Raw genomic sequence first — 22,634 nt, forward strand, 5'->3', positions numbered from 1 at the left:
GTGGTTATAAATCACTTGAGAGCCCCATAACATTTTTTACTGGCTTGTTCTGTTCTGTGTTCCTATTCATAGGATATCAATAACAAGAGTGACAGCTGACATTTCTCTTGCTAAGAGGTCTGTCCTAAATAATCCCAGCAAGAGAGCGATAATCGAACGTTCGAACACTCGGTCCAGCTTAGGTAAGATGTTCAAATGTGGTACTTGTCCAAGCTATGCTTTCAGAGTGGGATGACACATGTTTTGTTTGCGAATGTCTTTTTTCCAATTTGCTCCCCATTCTGAATGGGGAAGTGCTGATGAACTGAAAAGAATGGTATCCACAGAAAAGAAGGGAACAGAGTCCTATAGCCACCGGAGCCTCCTCTCTCAGCTCTAGTCATTTAGTTAATTAGTAGTCTGGTGGGAAGAATCCTCATTGGGCTCTCCTGGTATGTTACTGCCTAACCACGTGAAACCACTCATCTCCACTCTGCCCCAGCTTCTCAATGAGGCTAATGATATCTGTCATACCTGAGTCACAGCTGACATGAAAGAAAATGAGATGTTCAACCTTCTCAGATCTTTAGAAGAAAGCTAGATAATGGTGTTTTAGTGTTGCTTCTGCTGCTAGCTGGTAGTACCCAGAATAGTCACAGCTTTAAGTGGAAAGAGCCATGAACATGAATAACATGCATGGAGTATAAATGTGTCTTTCCTGGAGCACAGTCAGAAAGCATTCTGAAATTCACCATGATGGAGAAGGGAAAAATACCATGTTGCTGGGGTGCCTGGGTGGCTCAGATGGTTAAGCATCTGCTTTCGGCTCAGGTCGTGGTCCCAGGGTCCTGGGATCAGGCCCCACGTCAGGCTCCTGGCTCATCGGGGAGCCTGCTTCTCCCTCTCCCTCTGCCTCTCTCCTTGCTCATGCTCTCTCTCTCTTTCTCTCTATCTCTGTGTCTGAAATGAATGGGTGAAGTCTTTAAAAAAAAAATACCACATTGCTACCGGATTGTAGGGTGCTTTATCTCACGGCGTCAAAAAATGAATCTCACAGACATGAAAGGGTGAGGTGAAAGTTTATTAAGTGAAGATGAGGACAGAAAGGAAAGAAAAAAAAAATCTCTAAAGTGAGAGGGGTCCCGAGTGGGTTGCCACTGTGGGCTTTCACTGACGGTCTTTTATTGATAACTGACTAGGGAATGTAAATCTTGACGTCTCTGCAACTGACAGCACTGTTTACTTTTTATTTGTAGTTTGGTAATTTTCAGTGGTCCACCTGTAGCTGTTACAGAGATATCTCTGACATTTAAGACAAATGAGGTAGACTCGTTAGTCTCATTATATTCCCTCATCTCTGGTTTTGTTCGCCTCAGCATTTTCCCCAACTGGGATTGCTGTGAGCCCGAACACATAGCCCCCCTGTGTGAACCTAGTCACATAGCCCCCTACCTATCTCTCCCTACCTAGCCCCACCTGCCTCTTACTCAATATGTGGTTAGCTACATAAAGCCATGGATGAACAGGGCTGTGGGAAATGGAATCACCATCCACAGAAACAAGTCCATGCCGCTGGGGAATAACGACATTCATCTCAAGAGCCTGTTTGTGCTTTCTGTGATTGCCAAGAGTGGTAAAATCCACTTAAAACTTTCTAGGAGTCTCTTTTGCATTCACATTCTGAGGGCAGTTTGTTTTACTCCCCTCTTCCTCGTGGGCAGGGTAGGAAAAATAGGGGTCCTCTGTGTCACAACACTTTTTTAAACAACTGAGATGATGATAGAAAACAAAAAAATTCCAAGATAGCTTGCACGCCCAAACATCCTATGCAAGAATTTGTTGGAGGCTGAACCTTGACCCTGAGCCAAGAATTGTACAGATTAGAAAGAGGCTACGAAGTATCATCTCTGTATTCCTGGCATGGGATTGGCACATGGTAATTGTTCAATAAATGTTTGTTGGATGGTTTATGAAAAAATGTTAAACATACCAATGGAATAGTTGTCAGTCCTTGTGAGGGCAAGATCCCGGACATCAGTGGTTCTTTCCTTAGTTCAGTATTTAGATCTTTCACATACAGAGTGAAACATTCTTAAAGATACTGTATTTTGACCTTAAGGAAGTAATAATGGAAGAGTTGATGATGAATCAGATTAGGGGACTGACTAAAGTTAAATGCTGTGGGAGACAAGGATGCCAAATTAGATTGAAGATTTCTTAAACAAGCATCTATTGTCTATTCTCCTGTCTTCCACTCTCCTTTTCACTCCACAAAGTGCCTTTGACTTTTGATTACTCCTTCCTCTGATGTATAATGAGAGGTTAAAAAACACTTAAATGCATACGCAAGGTTGCCTGACTCTAACCATCTACCCCAGCCAAGGGTCTTATGGATATTCTTTGAAGTCATTCTGTATAATCTAGTCACCTGTTTCAGTCCAGTGGAGTGGAGTTAGTGTAAATATTGAGGACAAAACAAGGTGAATGTCAGTTCACTGGTTTTTCCCTTTGCTTTGCAAATTCATATACCTACAACCATTAGAAATAATTTAATGGCAATCTATTATAATAACCACTATGTGAGCCACTTATCTCCATTTGCCTGCTTGTTAATGCACATTTGTACATTCCGCCATCACATGTTTATTGTTATGTGCTGCCACACATTATGCCAGACTTAGGAAGGACTAAGAAAAATATCTTACCCATAAGCCACTGGAAAGAAGGGGCAGATGATTAAAATGCTGTCTGATAATGGAATTATGAGCCAAGAGCTAGGGATATAAAGAAAGAAGGGTAGGGAGTAAGAGGTATCAAAGAAGACTTCGAGGAAGTTATATTTGAGCCGGTTCTTCAAGGCAGACAAAAATGTGCAAAGGCCTCAGCGTTTGGTTGATAAACAAGTAGTTTGTTCACAGAATGCTTAGGAAAGGGGAGTGGGTGGCATGGTTTGAAAGCAACAGGGAAAGAGACTGGAAAAGTAGGTTGAGGCCAGTGTGTTAGAGCTCTAAGTATGCCTTGCTAAAGAAAACTCCAAAGTAGATTCTATGAAATGTGAATTCTAAAGGATACTAATAGTTGTTACATCCAAAATGCTTTCCATAGTCAAATGTGGAAATTTGGATTAAACAGTTGGCAGTCTTTACTGCAAGACTTCCAGGAGCCATTAAGATACAAAGGGTAATGCATGTTTGAAATTCCAAAAGAAACTATTAAAGCCTGCAATATTTTGCAAAAAAATCTCTTTTTCCTCTTAGGATATTTTAAGGGATTAGTGTTCCAGGGTACTCACTTTGGGAACTGTTGCTCTGAACCCAAAGGAGTAGTTTCAGCATTTGGATATAAGAAAGATCACAGATGACAGAGATGCTGGAGAGAGGTGGGTCTAGATTGGTCATAGTCAAGTTATAGAAGTGTTCACGGAGGTTCTTCCAGCATTGTAATCCGTGACTTCTCAGGGCCCCATTTGTCTGAAATAAGATCATGATGAAACTTCCATTGGAACCTTCCACTGGAACCGAGAATCAGCATGGGAAGTGAAGATTGCTGGATTAGCTTGAAGTTTTTCTTTAAGAAAATGAGCTATGTAGATATATATGCCATTCTCTTTCTCAGACATACAGTTTATGTATTGAATTCCAAATACATATTATGCAAATTTGGACCCACTCTAGTATATAATGTGGCCTCTGCAGCCTTCTGGCTTTCTTGCCCAAGCACCTCTCCACTCCTGTCTGAGTTCCCATTGCCTAAAAGTTCTGTGTTGTCTAAGTCTTGGATGTGCTTGCCCTCTGCATAGGTCAAAAACCACATTTACCTCATTGCTGATGCAGAATAAATAAGGCTAGGTATTTCTGTGTTATTTACACAGTGTGCCTCAAGGGTTCTTTGTACTAGAGCAGTCCAGTTTGCTTCACTACCTTTTTGCTACTTCAGGAAACATTGTATTCAGATTTGAAATTTAAAGCAGTGCAGACTTGTTCTACTATAGTCCTGGACAGGAGTTAAACCAGTGACAATTTAATGACAACATCAAATGGAGAGCATACCCCAACAGCCAGAGGCTGAAATCTACTACAGTACAAATACACTTTATTTTCTGAACTTCTCTTATAAGAAAAATCTTTTTTTAACTGTTTTTGACATGTGAGAAAAAAGAGACAGGTGTGTTATTATTACTCACAAGTGTAGTATGTGACTTCAGAAGAATTTTGCAAATGAGCCTAATTGTCCAAATTCTTTTCATAAATGTCTTGGGAGCTAGTCATCTTTCAAAGCAATATAAAATCTTTCAGACCACTGGGATTGGATCATATGAAAAATGATAGCTATGTTCACTCTTGAAATTCCTATTTCTAATACAAATCATGCATTAAACATCAGTGATTTTGTGGGAAGAATTTTAGGCTATTATATGCAAAGCCCAAGAAACTAGAGTTACAAGATAGTCTTGAGCATTCATGCTCCCGCACACCCTGTCAGTATGTCTGGTTATGGAAGGGAGGACTCTTTGGTGGGTGATGTGAACCAGTATGTCTGGTTATGGAAGGGAGGACTTTTTGGTGGGTGACGTGAACTTGAATATATACTGTATAAGCAAAACAAATCATGGCATTCTGGTAGAAACCCTTTTCAACGGGTATATTTAAAGCAACATCACCTCTTTCCTAGGCCATCTTTGAAGTAATTTACATTAGGCAACTTTGTCTACTCTGTGTAATTTAAACGAGATTACAACATTGCTAGGTCACGCCTATAATGCACAGGCCAAAAATAAAAATAAGTAAAAAATAAAACAAGACCATCTCTCTGAAAATTAAGTAGTCTAATTCAGACTTTGAATATGACCCAATATATCAGATGATTTATAAAATATATATGAAAAAACTTTTTATGTTTTAGAAAACCAAATTATGTTTTTATAGATAATCTGCTTTGTTTTAAAAATAGCTGGCTTGCTTCAGACATGGAGAATAACTAGATTTTTTTATTTGACTAGATTCATGCAGAGATTCAGGTCACTTGGCTATTACAGCCAGTTGAATAGATTTCATTCTCAAGGCATTTCAGCATTTATAATATAATTGCCTTAGTTTTTTTTTTTTAATACTGAAGATTATGCCTTAGACCAAGTGTACTGGCTCTAATACTTGAATTAAGACATAGTAATATGTTAGTTGTAAGAGTACACCCAGACATTTAACCCTGGATAAAAAATATGCATATCAGTCAAAACAGATGAATTGTGGGGTTTTAAAAATACATATTTCCAAAATATTAATATATAAATTGTTGATTGGTTGAAATATTTCAGTGTAATTTGCTTTCCATGTGATGTTGCTCTACACATGTATTTCAGTTCTTTCCTAAGTGTGGTTTCAACTTTCATAGCTAAGTAAAAATTCTTTAGAACAAAGCAACAATCATAAACAACATAGCTATATAAATAGCTTAATTTCAGGACAAGTGTAAGAAGTGAGTTAAGAGGACCATCTCAATTTTTTTCACCAAATATTTGGTTTGGTGAAAACCAACCAAAACTCAACCCATCTCTCTCTCTTTAGAAAAGATCTTAAGTTAAAAGAAGTATGAAATTCAAAATGTTCTGTTTTGCAATGTAGACAAACATCAGAAAGGGGTACTACGTTTTTAAATATAAGAACTAATTAATAAAAATAACCATGTCCTGTTATTTATTATTTCTCCTTTTAGCGGAAGTACAAAGTGAAATTGAAAGAATCTTTGAGTTGGCAAGATCTTTGCAACTGGTTGTTCTTGATGCAGACACCATCAATCACCCAGCACAACTTATAAAGACTTCTTTAGCACCAATTATTGTTCATGTAAAAGTCTCATCTCCAAAGGTAATTAGCTCATTTGTCCCTTAAGGATCAGAAGCTCCTTTCCTTTGAAATATTCTTTGCTCTGTGCTTTTTTGTTAGTGCGTCAGGAGAATATCTTATTGAGACCCTTTTTAATGGGCAGTTTTAATTCCCACAGTCTGTACAGGTTCTAGAAATTCTAAGAGAGCAAATAAAGAATAGCCATTGTTTTAAAGAAGGTCACTCTCTATTGTGGTTCCCCAGCCAGGCAGTTATGCAAGAATATAATAGAAACAAAAAGTTAAGAAAGATGAGAAAAAGTAAGTATGGCTTTTCAGAGACTTTGGGTTCTATCTTAGTAAATTTCTTGGGGGATATTGATTCCTGTAGCACCTATATTCTCTCCCCGGTTGAGAGAGTACATAGTTCAAGAAAGGTATATACATTTATTATACATAAAGTCAAACATCACTGCATAAAATCTCTGATGGAAAAGTTATAGATGTTTATATATGTGCTCAGGTTGGGTTCTTCAAGGAATAGGTATTCTGTGATTAAACACAATGGGATATCTGCCATGTGTCTTTCTTTATGCCACAAAGGTAGATAAAAATAAAAGTGAGACTGCCTCAAATTGGTCTCTTTTGATTTGGTTGTTCTTTCATTTTTAAGAAGTGATGACATTCTAAAAAGTTAATGTGAAAAAGATATCCTAGGGAGGTACTACCTTAATAATTAGTTTATTTTTAATGCCTCCAAGAGTGCAGTTTAGCACTAAAATGCCAATTCAATTTCCAACCAGAGCAGTAGTCGCCTCTCACAGATGGAGAATGTCCAAAGAAGCTGCGTCCTTCCCCAACCCCTCAACCTTCCATCTCTGCAGGCACTGGTTCTACACAGGATGGACTTGGGAATCCTGACCAAACCAGGACCTTTTGGGAACCATTAGAATGGACTGAACTTGCCTTGACCACCTGGCGGTCTCTTTGGCCCAGAAACTGAAGGGGATTCAAGCACCCTTCATCACAGCAGAATAGATCTCAACCTCTTTCTGCTGCTGCCTCATCACCAGGGGATCATTAAGTGTAGGAACAGGGGCTCCTATGGACATACGTGCTGAGGTGTCATAGAGCCTCACTGACTAGTACCATTTTGGGGGTGAGGGCCCTGTTTCAGCTAAAAAAAATGGAAGGGAGAGGGAGTATATGACAAATGCAGTTACAGCAGTGCCCAAATGACACAGATATTCACTGGTTTATATGCAGCAATATGCCAGTGCAAATGTTTTGCCTAGATTTCTATCATGAAATCTTCTTATTAATGTAAACTGGAACACCTCAATAATTATCAGTGACCAAAAGGACCAGTTACATAAAAGACTGATACTTATCTGATATTGAGATAGTGAACTAAAATAGTACTTAACTGAATTTGGACATAAATGACCTGGTACAGAGCAATCCCTCCACTTTTGCAGGGCTCTCTTTGAAATTTCTGGGTAAAATCTAGGGCAGGAACTTGAGATCCCACTAGGACCCACACAGAGAGAGAATAGGATGCACACACCAAAGCCACGGTAAGTGAGAGCCGGTGTAAGTGGGTGATGTCATTACGGAGTTTACATATGTGATTTTTCATATTGTGTTTCCTCTTTATTAATACTCAGGGCTAACCAGACTATTAAAAAGGTCTTGGTTTATTCATTTTTCTTTTAACTCATTGATTCATGTCTTCTTCTATCAGGTTTTACAGCGGTTGATTAAATCTAGAGGAAAGTCCCAAAGCAAACACTTAAATGTTCAACTGGTGGCAGCTGACAAACTTGCACAATGTCCCCCAGTAAGTACCATCATTTTTTGTCTTAGTCATTCTTGCCAAGACAGGAGAGGGTGGTGTGTTTTGTGTTTTTTGTTTTCCTATTACCATTGTCATTTTTGTTCTAGAATGAGGGTGATGATATGTTACCATAAACATACAGGGTTTTTCGAACAAAGGGCTGTTGTCATGTTGGCTACACTCAGGCATCCAGAACTGCCATGTAAGAAGAAATGAACCTAGTGTCCTGTGTCCCATGTCCTCGCCTGCTACCTTGACCTCGCAGACACTCAGCAGACTGCTTAATCCAGTCATGGGGACACGTTTATGAAAAGAGAAAAATAAAACATCCTGATTTGACTTTCCTTTAATTTTTCTGCCAGAAAGTTCCAGTAGGCAGAAAAGATATGACCTTGAAGGCTGAGAATTTATGGGAACTAGAAGAGCCCTGCGGTTATAGCAGATGAAGAGGTCAGGGTTAAGTAAGATGAAAAATCAAATTATAGCGATGTTTGTCCTGGTGCCATTGCCAGAAAACAGCGGCTGAGTTGGAAGCCAAGACGATGGCAGGGATTTTGGTGGGTGCGGGGAGGTGACTGCCCCCGCCGTGGGTCACCAGTGGCTGATCAGTCTGTTGCTCAGCTGACTTACTCCTTCTGTTCCTGTGTTTCTCTAAAGAAAATAACTGTCTTTTCCACTGATTTGATTTACTAGATTTTTAAATATATACTTGTGTAAGGATCATTTATGTTCTGTGGAAGCATAAAATCTAATCCGGATGTTTAGAGAGACAATACAGCTTGGCTGTTCAAAGTATGGACTCTGGAGCCAGATTGCCTGTGTTCACATCCACACTGGTTTCGTAATCTTGAGCAAGTACCTCCCTCACTGGGTTGGTGTAAAGATTCAATGAGTGACTATGTGGTAAAGCTCTTAGCACAGGGCCTGGCACATAATAAGCACCATCTAGGTGTTTCTGTTATAAATATCGGATGTATTTTGCATTCTGCCGTGCCTAACCTGTCAGGCTCTCTAAGGATCTGTTCCTGTGGAGTTCACTGTTATATCTCAGCCCTTTATTATGGTGGGCCCACAGTAAATATTTATTGAATAAATGAATGAATGAAAGGATGAACGAAAGACAGTAAGAGTCTGATGCATCCTTTTGCTGGATGCTTATTAGACAGGCCAGACACAATGCTAGATGCTTTACGTGGATTATCTGTAATCTTCACTGTTACCTAGTAAGGGAGGCAGTATTACCCCCATTTTGTAGATGAGGCTACTGAAGGGAGAGAGGTTAGATGATTCTCCTAAGGTCCCCCAGCGAATTAGGATTAGATTAAATCTATCTGGCCCCAAAGCCAGTTTCCGTCCTCCCAGTTCCACCTACCTATACATATAACTGGATCCCTGCCCGCAGATAATTTGGACAGGCTGGGGTCTGGGGTGCTATGTTAAGACGTCCAACTTACGAAGTGAACGAAGTCCTCTTACAAAATGGAATGTATAATTCAAGCCCCTCGTGTAAAGACAAAAATGTATTACCTAGCCCCTGACTCTATAATCCTTACCTGCTGAAGGAAGTTAACCTTTACTGAGCAGCCACCCCAAACACTAGGCTATGCCGTTGTTTCCAATTCTTAGAACAGTCTTGTGAAGAGAGTGGTGTCAGTTTGGGTCTTCTGGGAAGCAGACACCTAAATGGAATTAGAAGTCACGGATCTATTGGAGGAAATGCGTTTGAAAGACTAAAAGAGAAAGAGGGCAGAACAGGCCGGGAGAACCTTCCGACCAGACCAGACTGATGGCATGAAAGGAAAGGAGGAAGGAAGGAGGAATGGATTGGAGGAGCCTCAGACTGAGATGCCGCTTTCTTGCATGTTTATCACACGTTGGGCAGAACTGTTCGGGCTCTAGTCCCCGTGCTGTGCTCAGGCACTGGCTAGGAGCCGCGGCCTGTGGCTTGGACCAATGCTGTGGTTCTTCCAGAAGGTGCCACAGCCCCCCCAACCCCCGCCCCAGGCTGTCTGCTGACTACACTCATCACAGCGGGGTTTCCCAGTAAATCTGAGGATAGGCCTCTTTGACCACCCTAGTAGATAACATTACCCTTACTCTCTAGAAGGGAAAGCTAGGTCCCGGGTTAGGAAACTTGTTGGAGGTAACAATTAGTAAATGAGCCCCCAGACTCAACCCTAGGTCTGTCTGACTCCAACAAACCTCCGTTCACTGTGCCCCTCCACCTCTACACAGCTGTGTCGTGCAGGTGAGTCTCTGGCCCCCAACTTTGCTGTGCAAGAGAAATCTCCAGGACAGAACAAAGACCTCAAGTGGTAAAGGGGAGTTGGTAAGGAAATTGAGGGAGTTGAGGGGGAGAGTTCCAGTTCAGGCAACCATTGGCCACGTCCATGTGGTTCTTCAGGATGGATGTTCTGCTGCATCGGACCTCATCTGGAACAGAGAATCTTCGTCAGGCAGGAGACATGGACGTTCCTGCTCTCTGGACATTGGCAAGGGAGTTCCTTTCTCTTCTGTGTCTGAGGGAGAGGAGGTGTCTCCCTCTTTTCCCCTCTTGTTGCTATTAAGGGAACTTCCTGTTGTTTGCTTTTGTTATGTCTAAAAGCATCCCCACCTTCCTTTGTTTCCTGAGTCAGTTAGCAAAATCTCTTCAACCAATTTAGGCTTTTGGGAAACAAAACCCAGGAAGGGAAATGGAGAGCTGGCAATTTCTTGCCACAGCACCCATCACCGGCCCCCCCACCCCCATCCCCATGCCAGACAAGGAAACCCAGACCCTGTCACCTGCATGAGTGGTAGAAAAGAAAGGGGGAAAATACAAAAGGGAAAATACAGATTATTATCTCAAAATTCGTTGGCCATGTTTGTCTTCACAGATGTAGAGGGATCTACACCTTGCAGGTGGCCTAGTTCTGTGAGGTCCCTGAGGTAGCCGCAAGATGTGCCAGAGTTTGGGGAGCAGATCTGGGTGGACTGGAGAGTAGTTAGTCCTGTCTAATTTCATTGGACAGAGTGAGCAGATTCATCCACCAGGAGCAAGGCATTTCACAAGTCTATGCAAATGCAAATGCCGAAAAGAATGGGATGGCTTTCTAAGTGGTGAGCTCCTCGTCTCTCACTGCATTCATTTGGAGGCTCTCTGTTCATAGAGTGGGCTCTAGGAACAAATGTCAGCGTTGTGAGAGGAATCTCCTCTGGTTAAGGCTGAAGGCTATGGTATCTAAGACCCTTCTCAACTGTAAGACTGATTCTGTCTAGATTTTGGAAGTAAGTGATCAGTGTAGAGATGTTGGTAAAACCAACATCTGTGGAGCCCAAGGAAGAGGAGAGTATAAAAATAAGCAGAAAATATATCAAGTTAAGTGATAGCTTCATTGTTTCAAAATGTCATTAATATCAGATACTTCTATGGAACGATTGGTGGGCATGGCTGAGGACATGGTATCCATGCCACTGTAGGGTTAAGTCAGACAAACTCAAAATATTTGGTCATCTCAATTTTGTGCGGCTCACCTACAAGAACTAAAATACATTCAGCAAACATTATTTAAGTGTTAGGCCTGGGGCGCTTGGGTGCCTCAGTTGGTTAAGCGGCTGCCTTCGGCTCTGGTCATCATCTCAGGATCCTGGGATTGGAGCCCCACATTGGGTTCCCTGCTCAGCAGGGAGTCTGCTTCTCCCTCTCTCTCTGCCCCTCCCCCCTGCTCACGTGCACGTGCATACGCGCTTGCGCTCTCTCTCTCTCTCTCTGACTCTCTCACTCAAATAAAGAAATAAAATCTTAAAAAAAAAAAAAAAGTGTTAGGCCTGTTACCTCACTAGGTGTTGGGGTTTCAAAGGCATGTTCCTGCCTTCAAGGACTGCATAGTCTAATAAGATTACAGTTGGCTACAGACAAACAACTGAAACAGACTCAAACACAGAGAACAAACTGGTAGTTGCCAGAAGGGAGGTAGGTGAGGGGGCAGATGAAATAGGTGAAGGAGGTTAAGAGGTACAAACTTCCAGTTATAAATAAATAAGTCATGATAAAAAGTACAGCCTAAGCAATATAGTCAATAATTTGTAAAAACTTTATATGGTGACAGATGGTAACTCTGCTTGCGGTGAGCATTCTGTAATGTATATAATTGTCGAATCAGTATGTCCTGCCCCTGAAACTGATATAATATCAAATGTCAATTATTCTTCAGTTTTTCAGAAAGAGATTACAGTTGGCTAAGTCAACTCTTAGCAAACAATTTGGTAGATCATAAGTATCCTTACAGATATTACTTTATAAATCTCTTGTAGATGAAGAGAGTGGTTTAGATCAGGGTTTCTCCACCTCAGCACTATTGACATTTTAGGTTGGATAATTCTTTGTTATGGGAACCTGTCCTATGCACTGTAGGATGTTTAGCAGCATCCCTGGCCAGTACCAACTTCCAAATTGGGACAACCAAAAATGTCTCCAGACATTGCAAAATGTCCCTTAGGGAAAAAAATCACTCCTGGTTGAGAACCACTAGTTTAGGTTAATATAGACACACGTTTTGGTGAATAACATTATAAGAAGTCTTTTTTTTTTTTAAGATTTTATTTATTTTTTTTTGACAGCGAGAGAGGGAACACAAGCAGGGGGAGTGGGAGAGGGAGAAGCAGGCTTCCCGCCGAGCAGGGAGCCCAATGCGGGGATCGATCCCAGGACCCCGGGATCGTGACCTGAGAGCCAAAGGCAGATGCTTAACGACTGAGCCACCCAGGTGCCCTTATAAGAGGTCTTAATAAGTGATTTCTTGAGATACATTTTAGGTGAATTAAACTTGTTTCTTTGATCTGTTTATAAGAATGATTTTATTAACATTTTTCCCCCTAATAATTATTAGAGAATATACTTGTGTCCTATTAAAATTGTTGTATTTTAGCTGCTGTGAGAGGGTTGACAATTGAGTTGTGTATATAATGCCATGTGTTACCTTTGAAATAGCTGGCACCAAGAAAATATATGTGCATACTTAAATGCAGATAATACTGTGAGATGTCTTAGGATTTATCCATATGTCAGGAATCTCAAAACAGCCTCATGCACCGGCAAGACAGCCTTGCTCTATTATATCTCAGCAGCAAATTCCTGTTTTATGTAATTGATCAGATAACTTGAAATATTAAACAAGCAGTCTGGATAAGTAAGGTTACTTTGTATTTAATATTTTCTAAACACTGTTTGCATTATTAAACATGTTCATTTGATCTTGTTTGAATAGCGTTTGTAATGCTAAGAAGGAATTTTACACTCTATGTTGGCACATGTGAAAAAAACCTTTGGATTATAAAACTAGTAGTAATCTAAAAATGTGCCTGCATTTGTTCCTGCTTTACTTTAAGACCATAATTATAATTGTCACTGAAAGACTGGTGATCACTGTGTCATTTTAGTTCCTCTAGGAGAATTTACAACTTGCTTAATTGGCCACTGCATCTCCAATCTGAAAAGTCAGCAAATTATACTGGCAGAGTCACACATTGCTAAGAAATTAAAGGCATCAGTCTTTAGAAAGAGAGATCTAAAAGAGTACTGAAAAAAAGCTAGCTCTCTGTAGCCAGCAAAATGAATCCTAGACCCAGGGATTGCTGAAGCAAAAAGGAACCTTGAAGAGCACCCAGTGTAGTGTTTCCTTGAGTGTTCTTCCCAATATGGGCTTCATGTGATGTCCACAGGTGCTATGGGGAAAGAGCTCTGATACCAACAATGTTTGAGAAAACACTACGTAAACAAAGCTAAACTGGTTTTTCTACTGCAGAAGACTTCATATGCTGATGAATATTTTATACCTCCGTCAGGATAGTATACAGTGGTTCCCATAAATTTTGACTAACAGAACCATTTTTCGCAGAGCATCCTGTGGATTTATTGTTTCATGGAACACTTCTGGGGAAGGACTGATCCAGTCCAACCACCTCATTTTTCAAATGAGGGAACTGAGACCAAGAGAGGTGAACTGGCTTTCCAAAGAACATAAACCTTGGCCAAAGCCAGCATAAGATAGTGAATGGCAGCAAACTGGTTACTATGTATTCTGGAAAGAGAAGCATGGGTTTCATAGGTAAAGCTTCTTTTAAGGGAGGAGTCTGCAGACTTTTTCAGTAAGGGCCAGAAAGTAAATATTTTAGGTTTTTGGGCCATATGGTCTTCACAAGACTACCCAACTCCGCTTTGGTAGCAGGAAAGCAGCTCCTCACGATACGTAAATGAATGGGAGTATTGCGGTCAGACTTTGTTTATAGAAGCAGCCCCCATGGAGCCAGCCCACCAAAGTTGCCACCCTTGTTCTAGGACAAGGTTTTGGTTATCTGTGACGGTGCAGTAAAGCTCCCTCAAACTTAGTGACTTCCAACATGGGCACTTGGTGGTATTCCGCTGGTGGCTGACATGGTCCCTGAGCAGGGATGGCTAGAAGGCTGGGCTTAGCCAGCTCCTCTTTCTCTCCACGTGGTCTCAGGGCCTTTCCATGGCATCTCTCCGACAGGGATACAGGCTTCTTACAGGGCAGCTCCCAGGCCTCCAAGAGCCAAGAAGTCCAATCTCTTAAGCTTAGATAATGGCCTTAGAAACTGGTACAGCATTCTGCTAGCAAAGGAGTCACAGGAGCTGCCCGGATTCAAAGAGAGAGGACATAAACCCTCCATCTCAGGGGACAGAGTGTCAAAGAATTTGTGGCCATATTTAATCTGCCACAGACAGTTGTATCCTGGAAGAGGGAAGACTTTGCTTCATTGCCTGCTCTGGATTCACAGAAAAAAAAAAAAAGGGTGGGATGCAGACAGAAAAGGAGCCAATGAGACTAGGACCCATTTTTTTTTTTTAAATATGACCAGCCTGAATTTTTAATTGGAATATCCGTCTCTACATTGTGTTGTGAGATTTCATTTTGCTTCTACCGGGTATGAATACCCTTTTCCTTTTCAGAGAAATTGAAAAATGTACATTTTAAGAAGACCAAAGTTCATATCGCCCCAGTACTGTGATAATAAGAGCCTCATAACACATGGTGAGAAAAGCAGACAGGCAGACAATTGAATATATAAAGGAAATATAATCCCTTAATCCTACTTAGTTACAAGCTGGCTTGTGTTACTATAAGATGACTCTGTGGCTCTTTGAGCTGTGTAATTTTTTTGAGCATGTAAAATGACATTGATCGCTTTCTCTGCAAGAGGGGAACTCATCTCCTCACAGAGCCTTGCAAACCTCTAACATTACAGTAACCCTAGTTCTCTTCTGTCACCCTTTATTTTCCATTGCCGAATAGACTCAGACTTACTCTGGTAAACACAAGAACTCTGAAGTGAATGGTAGTGCCCAGTATCCTTGACCATATTGCTATCATGGTAGTAATTTTCCACTGCCCTTTTCCAGCCATTTTATGTATATTATTTAGAATCGTGTGGATTCACCCATCTATTGAAAGTAACTGTCCCCAGTGGTGCTTTCATTATTACAGAGCCCCTCCCTGGGCGTCCACAGTTTAATTCAGATTAGTGTTTTTGAAAAAGAGAATAATCAATTCGACAGGTTTCCTTCATGAAACAAGGCTGCACGGGATCTAGTTTCTCTCCATCCAAAGGAGACTACTCTTATTGCAGGGATTTTGGCCACACAACTTGGATACCCCACCGACTAAGCACACCCACCCATGCTATGATTTAAAGCATTGGATTAATTTGAACTTAACAAAAACACTGGGTGTCTCTTCTACAGACAATAACACTGGGAGATGTTGTAATTTTTGAAGAATAGGAATGGACAGGACGGAGGGGTGTGGTGAGGAAATGTGCATGGGTTCATGATGAATGTCACAGATTGTTAAGAGAGGAACTACAAGGGATCAAAGTCATTGATATTCTTTGCTTTTATGTTTTGCCCCTGAAATTAGTGGCAAGAATTCTGATTGTCTTTTCCTGTTCAGCTTATTAAAGTTGGAAACTGCCTGAGATGAACTGCTAGAGCCCATAATATTGGTAGGCTTTCTTTTATCCCCTGTAAGACTTCCTAAATCTTTCAAGATGCTTTTAATTTAAGATCCAGTTTCCCATCACTAGCTGACCAGTGAGTCAAGTACTAGGGACTTCAAAAGCTTTAATAATATCAAGAATGCACTTGCAATATGAAAGAAACATTGGTTGGTTATTTTACAATTAGCATTACATATTTGTCATTCAGCCATTTTATTTTACTGTTGTATCTGCCATTTTTTTTTTTAAATGGTAGTGGATTCAGGATCTCTATATTCTAGGAGCAAAGAAATAAAAGTGTACTTACCCCTATTATTTCTTTTTTCCTCTTAGAAATAGGAAAGATGCCCCACCTGAGGTTTTATCTCTGCACAATAAATAAATATAAAGTGATGCACATCCCATGGGAGAGTTTATCTGTATTTACTCTCATGCCTAGCTAGTATTCTGTAATGCACCAACTTAAAAAAAAAGTTAAAATTAAATTGCAAAATTAATTTCTAAGTTTTATAAACTTTTTATTAGGAAATGTTCAATAGCAACATCCTAGATAAAACATATTACAAATTGTATGTTAGGTTTCATGAGACCCTCCCCTCTATGCTAGAAAGGATGGATTTCATAGTCATAAAGAAAGACCTATCCACTCTGTCTCAGTATCTCCCCGCCCAAAGGAATGTAAAAGAAACAAACAGAACCTGCTCCAATTCTCAATGTTGGAACTGAAAATTGCTCTATCTTCTGTAAAATCTAGGGTGACCGACTGTCCCACTCCCCCGCCCCAAATCCAGATTTGGACACTGATAGTCTGAAGTACCCAAAAACACTCAGTCCCAGGCAGATCAGGATCAACCTTGTTTCGGGTGTCTTCTCTGGGAAACTTTGCTCTGTGAATGGACAACTAGACAGATCGTTAAGTACTTAAATTTTTCTTTTAAAAGCTATTGCAGATCTTCTTCCTTTCCATTGAATTCAGCATCAGTCTTTGCTTTCCCTGGTCCCTGTCGTCTAGTTCTCTGAACCACTGGGTGAGCTGGAGACCCAGTTTTCACTGTTCTTATATTTATAACGCTTTAGTATTTCATTTTGCCCAACAAGCTTATCCAGAAAAGGCACCTGCTGTGCCTGGTTTTCCAAGAGTTGGTTTTGACTCCCCTGCTCATGATGTATTTACTTTAGCAGCCACACTATTTCTGCCCACCTCAGCTAAAGAAAATACCCCATCCCAGTATGTCAGAGGTGTTTGCTGTGGCAGAGCTTGGCAAACAGCTTCATGTTCCCCTATCTTCGGCATTCACCAAGGGCATGCTATCATTGAGTGGGTCCCTGTCTACTGCCTGGGACCGTCCCATTACCCACAACCTCTACCGCTGATTAGATAGCTGTCTGAATCCATACCCCATGCTGGAGGTCTCACATATTGCACGGTAAGGAACTAATTAGACTTGAACCTTTAAATTTTTGAAAAATTGGCAAAGCTGATTTGCATAATTCATGGGGCTGCTTCTTTTTGAATTTCATGTATAATTTCTTTTAAAAATGTATGCCCTCATACTCACATTCTAACACTCTGGTCTCATCAGCTGTGTTATTTCCTAAACAGTTGAAAAGAAAAATTGTCGCAGATACACAGGCTGTGAAATTCTTCTTAGTTGAAAATAAGACGCATATGTCAGTATTCATTCAGAAGCCGAAATTTGCTTTCCTCTGTGCTTTTGAAAGCATAAAAGCAGTTTCAAATCATCTTCCATCATACAGCTATCTTTTTAGCAGGTGCAAAAGCATCGTTTCCTAGAAATGATTGAGGCTTGAGCAAATAGCCATGTGCTGATAGGTACAAATTCTGTCCATTGGCAAAGAGGAGTACTTTATTAAAATGACTTGTAATAAAGTGTATGTTTAATTGTATCTGCAGCATGACTGTGTAACATGTGGAACAGTGAAGTAGATATAAACATTGTTCAAATAATACCCTTTAGTGGGGGCTGCCTACCTGGTTTTTCCCTTTCTGGGCTTAGTTGTCCTGACTGTGATAGTCCGGACCCTCAGTCCAGAGGTCCTGGGAGGGTTCTTTCACTTGGGACTTTATGAAAGCAAAAAGATGAGTTTTTGAGACTACACGTTGTTGAGAACCCACATTATAGAATGAGACCTATCTAAGTGAAGTATACAGTTAACATAAATGAAATTATATAAACCACAGACTCCATATCACGTATAGTTTAGAATTTGTGAACAGTTTCAGTTTTAGCGTGCAGTGGCTGACAGAGTGGGCCTTCGTTCCTGGGCTGCCCAGTGTCATCCTTCTTCCTGGGTCATCTTTCTGAGTCTGTGCACACTCTTTCCGGGGGGCGGGGGGGGACTGTTCTCGTCCCACTCAAGTTAGTGCTGCAGTGCTGTCAGAGAATGCAAGTTTATATCAGAGCACGAGGGACAGTTCTCAGATCCGACATCTGTACCTGTTGATCGGTTTTACACTAACGGGGCAGGGGGCTTTTGATGGCCAGAGGTAGAAATTCCCTTGAGTTACTTTTTTTTTTTTTTTTAAAGATTTTATTTATTTATTTGACGGAGACACAGCGAGAGAAGCAACACAAGCAGGGGGAGTGGGAGAGGGAGAAGCAGCTCCCCGTTGAGCAGGGAGCCCGATGTGGGGCTTGATCCCAGGACCCTGGGACCATGACCTGAGCCGAAGGCAGCTGCTTAATGACTGAGCCCCCCAGGCGCCCCTCCCTTGAGTTACTTTCGTGGCACAGGGGAACCACTGTAAGGATATAGGCTGACCGATACTGTAGGGCCAGCTTTTTTCCCATTCGCTCATGGGCCACATGGTCTCTTTCTCCATTTGAGTCTTCTCTTTATCTGCTCTCTGCTCACTACAGATAGAATTCTTTGACTTACTTATAATTTCCCCTCCCTCGTAAGTTCGAATTTCACCTGTGTCTCTGGGGCTCCTTCTAAATTCCGAACTTAAAGCTGCAGCTCTGAACATTCACTGGCTCAGTCTCTTTAATTGTTCTGAATTAAAGTCCCAGTGTGACTTGGAGTATTAAGGGTTTTAATACTTGTTTCTCCCACTACAAGAGGGGAGTTTCTTGAGCATAGCGACAATGTCTGTATTCTTTGCCACAGTATACTTACAATGCCTAGCACAAAATAGGCACTGAGTAAATATTTTATGAATAAATAAAATATGCAAAAAAATCTGAAATCTGCTAATAAGAGGAAAGGTTTCTTTCTTTCTTTCTTTCTTTCTTTTTTTTTTTTTTTTTGTGAGGGGGTAGGGGCAGAGGGAGAGAAAAGAATCTTAAGCAGGCTCCATGCCCAGCGCAGAGCCCGACTCAGGGCTCAGTCTCACAACTCTGAGATCATGACCTGAGCTGAAATCAGGAGCCAGTTGCTCAATCGACTGACCCAGGTGCCCGGGAAAGGCTTCTACATGAATTGGCTGAGTCTTCTCAAATACCAATCAGTTTGGACTGAAGTCACCTTATTCTATGCCTAGTTGCTGAACATTTCTCACTATTAAACATTTTGCACTGACTTTCAAACTGCTTTGCAAATTAAAGTCAAAATGTTCAGTAGAGATCAATGTGATGAAAACATTCAAATAGTAAATGTTGGGAAAAAGAAAAAGGTGACTTCTGCTTGAGGGAAGCCTCACACTGAGGAGAGTGAGTCAGCTAACCTATCACCAACTCATAGCTGTCCAGTTGCCATTGACCTACGATCCAGCCGCACTAGCAGTGCTGATGGCAGTAACCCTGTATTTGATTCATTAATGGAAGGTTCTTACTTTGGCAAAATGAGCTTAAAAGGAGGCAGGGAGTGGCGGTGATGGTGCGAGAGGGAAGGTTTGAATCCAGCTGTTTGAAGCTGGGAGTGGGCTTACCCTTAGCTATGGGATGGCTTTTCTCTTTGCGAGGGGCCACTGTTTTCTGACTGTCCATCCTGTCTGTGTTCCCAGCCACACTGCAGTGACACTGAAGTGCCACTTTGCTCCTTTGGGGTGGAAAAACACTTCCTGATTATAGGCCAGATGTTGGACAAAATCCTTACTGACAGAAACGCGGATACCAGACACTTGTTGTGTGACACCCCTTCCTTCCACGATTAAATACTTCTGGTCCTTGTTCTGTTTTAACTGTTTCACCCAATGATCTTTTGGTAGCAGAAATCACCTTAATGTGGTTTTCTAGTATTAATCCTAAATCTTCTTTCCATATTATTTTATCATGAGACAGTAATATTTTCACAGGCATTCTGAAAATTATCTTAGTAAATGTTATTCCCTTCAACATAGTTACTTTGGAAGATGAAATATTTGTTCCAATGACATGGTCATTGCCCAAAACATTTTTAGAACTCCTCTTTCAATGCTATTAACTTGCTTCTCTTGTATTCTGAAGTAAGTGTAATTGAGCTCCATAGGAATCTATGGATAAATATGAATGTTTTTGCTATATTCTGCATATAATACTTGTACACTCACCTCATCTTTTTCTTCTAAATAATGAAAGATCTAAGCATTGAATGAGCACTCCCATTTTCGTGTCAATGTCCAAATTTGCACTTGGTTAACTGTGCAGCACCTCACTTGACTTTAATTTTAGAAACTGCCAGTCCAGCCCCTCAAAAGTGATATTTGGTACTAGATATTAGAAATGCTGTTATCTGCATTAAATGGAATTTTAGGTTTCGTTGCCTAAAACCTGAAGTATAAGTAAAATGGATTTTTTTTCTTGTCATCTGCAGGAAATGTTTGATGTTATACTGGATGAAAATCAGCTGGAGGATGCATGTGAACATCTGGGAGAATACCTTGAAGCCTACTGGCGTGCTACCCACACAACCAGTAGCACCCCCATGACCCCTCTGCTCGGGAGGAATTTGGGCTCAACTGCGCTCTCACCATATCCCACAGCAATTTCCGGATTACAGGTATTGTCACTTTCCACCCATGTTTTTACAGCCTTACATTGAAGATTCTACAGGGAACTTGATTGGGGTGAAGACTGGATTATCCTTAATCTGAAGAGGGAAACATGGGTGGGCATTATATTTAAAAAAAAAAAAATCCAAAATATTACCTCACCATGGTCTACCCTAGGCAAAGTTACCCACAGTGGCCCTTGCCATAGAACTTTGCTCTCTGTTAATGTATAATGACTTTTACTTAGACAAATTAATCCCTCCTGTGTCTAAACTCTGCCAGGACACTTACTCCCTACTCAGTGCAACCGTCCATTATCTCTCCAGGTCACTTCTTAAAGATTATACATTGGTGGCAGTGTAAGACACCATGGCAAGCTAAATAAGATGTTTTGGGGCAGATGGACCTTTTGACTGCCCTTAACTAATCCTGCCCCACAGGCTGCCAGGTCTGTCCCCTAGCTTGCTCAGTACAGAACGTGGACATGAGTCGAGCCACTGTGTTGGGAAGCTGACAGATCCTTGAGTTTTCTTGTGTGGGCGTCCATCTTGGTCAGTGGCTATGGCAGGTGTCCTTTAGGGAGGCTGGGGACAAGTGCAGGAGAAAGAGTTTTTCTCTTCTGCTCTTCTAGTGCTTCACTCAGGGCTAGGTGTAATGAGCCAGAGACATTATGATACAAAGTGAATTTTGCCTTTCTAAATCAATTATTATTTACCATTTACCAAGAGCCTGCTGGAATGTAGCCTAACCCACAGCTAGCTAAGGAACACATAGTCAATTGAGCCCTCTTGTATCATGACTAGTTTTATATTCATGGGTTATAATGATAATTGTAATTGTAGATCACGTAGAGTTAACTCTGAGAGAAAGGGCACTCTCTGAAATGCTATTCTAACTGTATTACTTTGCTGCAAAATTTCATCTTTGTAAACAAAACCTGCCCTATAAACGAATAGCTTTGAGGCTGGAAATGAACATGGGAAATGTGCCTGTGTAATATACAGTATATTGGTATGCACCAGGACCATCTCTTGCCTGATTTCACTGCCTATGTGCTAATCCAAGTGTAGTATCTCCACTGACTAGTTTGGATTGGCTCCAAATTGTACATGGTGGGATGAGAAATGGATGCATGAAGCAATATGCTTCTCTAATGTAGGTAGAAGTGAAATGCACTTTGTTTATGAATAGACTCATCACCTCTAAGACATCCACCTAGGGGGGTTCTCCCAGTTTCACTTGAGTTAACACGATGCCCTTTATCCTGGGTATTTAATTGTTAGACTCCTGGCTGGAGTTAAAGGCACAGGCTGTGGCCATTGAATGATCATCCTGCTGTGTGAAGGTGAGTGTCCCTTAGAGGAAATGTATATGGGTCCTTGGTTTCATCAGGATCCTGTTTCTTAACTGAGGTGACCTACCTAAGTAGAGAGACATAGCTATGATACATGTTTTCCCATGATTTGAAGGAAAATGTTGAATAACAGTTTCTGAGCCATCAAATAAGTGTTTGATGGTATTAATTTCAATTAATGGTATTAAAGGAATTTAGTTTATATCTGAAGATAATTTTTGCAGGACATTTCAGTTGAGGAAGCAAGAATTGTAAATATCAGTTAGCCAGCTCTAGAATTATTGCATACTCCATTGGAAAGAATATTGCTGAGAGCCTTAACATTTATGTATGATGAAGAAACAAACACATCATTTTATGGGCAGCACAAATCATAATTTCATGAAAATATTTTTAAAAGGTATAAGGAACATTCAGCTAGATAAAGGTGAAGTGTGTGACTTCAGGGGAAGAAAGATTTTATCAGTTCAAGAGAGAAATAAAATAGCAGACGCTATTCTGAACTTTAACTTATTTCCCAATAGTAAAATGATCCTCATTTTTGCAGTAGAAGTGGAGTTATTAGGTCTTCGTAGATACATTAAGTTCCATTCAGCAGTTAACTTTCGAATTTCTATTTTTAATAGGAAGCATAATCGTGTAGCATCATGTAATTAAATTCACAAACTATCAGCATTTTCATGTCTTTGCATGTTGTGCCCCAAATAAAATAGAC

General features: G+C 40.8%; 1 protein-coding gene across 1 annotated transcript in view; it reads left to right on the forward strand.

Annotated features, from left to right (window-relative positions):
- The window catches only part of CACNB4 (calcium voltage-gated channel auxiliary subunit beta 4), a 236,835-nt gene that overhangs the window by 212,629 nt on the left and 1,572 nt on the right, over positions 1-22,634 (forward strand). The window contains exons 10-13 of the mRNA XM_088021703.1: positions 73-182; positions 5,692-5,843; positions 7,545-7,640; positions 20,388-20,573. Of these exons, the coding sequence (XP_087877829.1) occupies positions 73-182; positions 5,692-5,843; positions 7,545-7,640; positions 20,388-20,573 (544 nt within the window). The remainder of the gene's footprint in view (positions 1-72; positions 183-5,691; positions 5,844-7,544; positions 7,641-20,387; positions 20,574-22,634) is intronic.

This window comes from Eumetopias jubatus, unplaced genomic scaffold (assembly GCF_037043125.1).
Source record: "Eumetopias jubatus isolate StellerSeaLion01/CBP00866 unplaced genomic scaffold, mEumJub1_p1.0 scaffold_3, whole genome shotgun sequence".
Taxonomy (NCBI): Eukaryota; Metazoa; Chordata; class Mammalia; order Carnivora; family Otariidae; genus Eumetopias; species Eumetopias jubatus.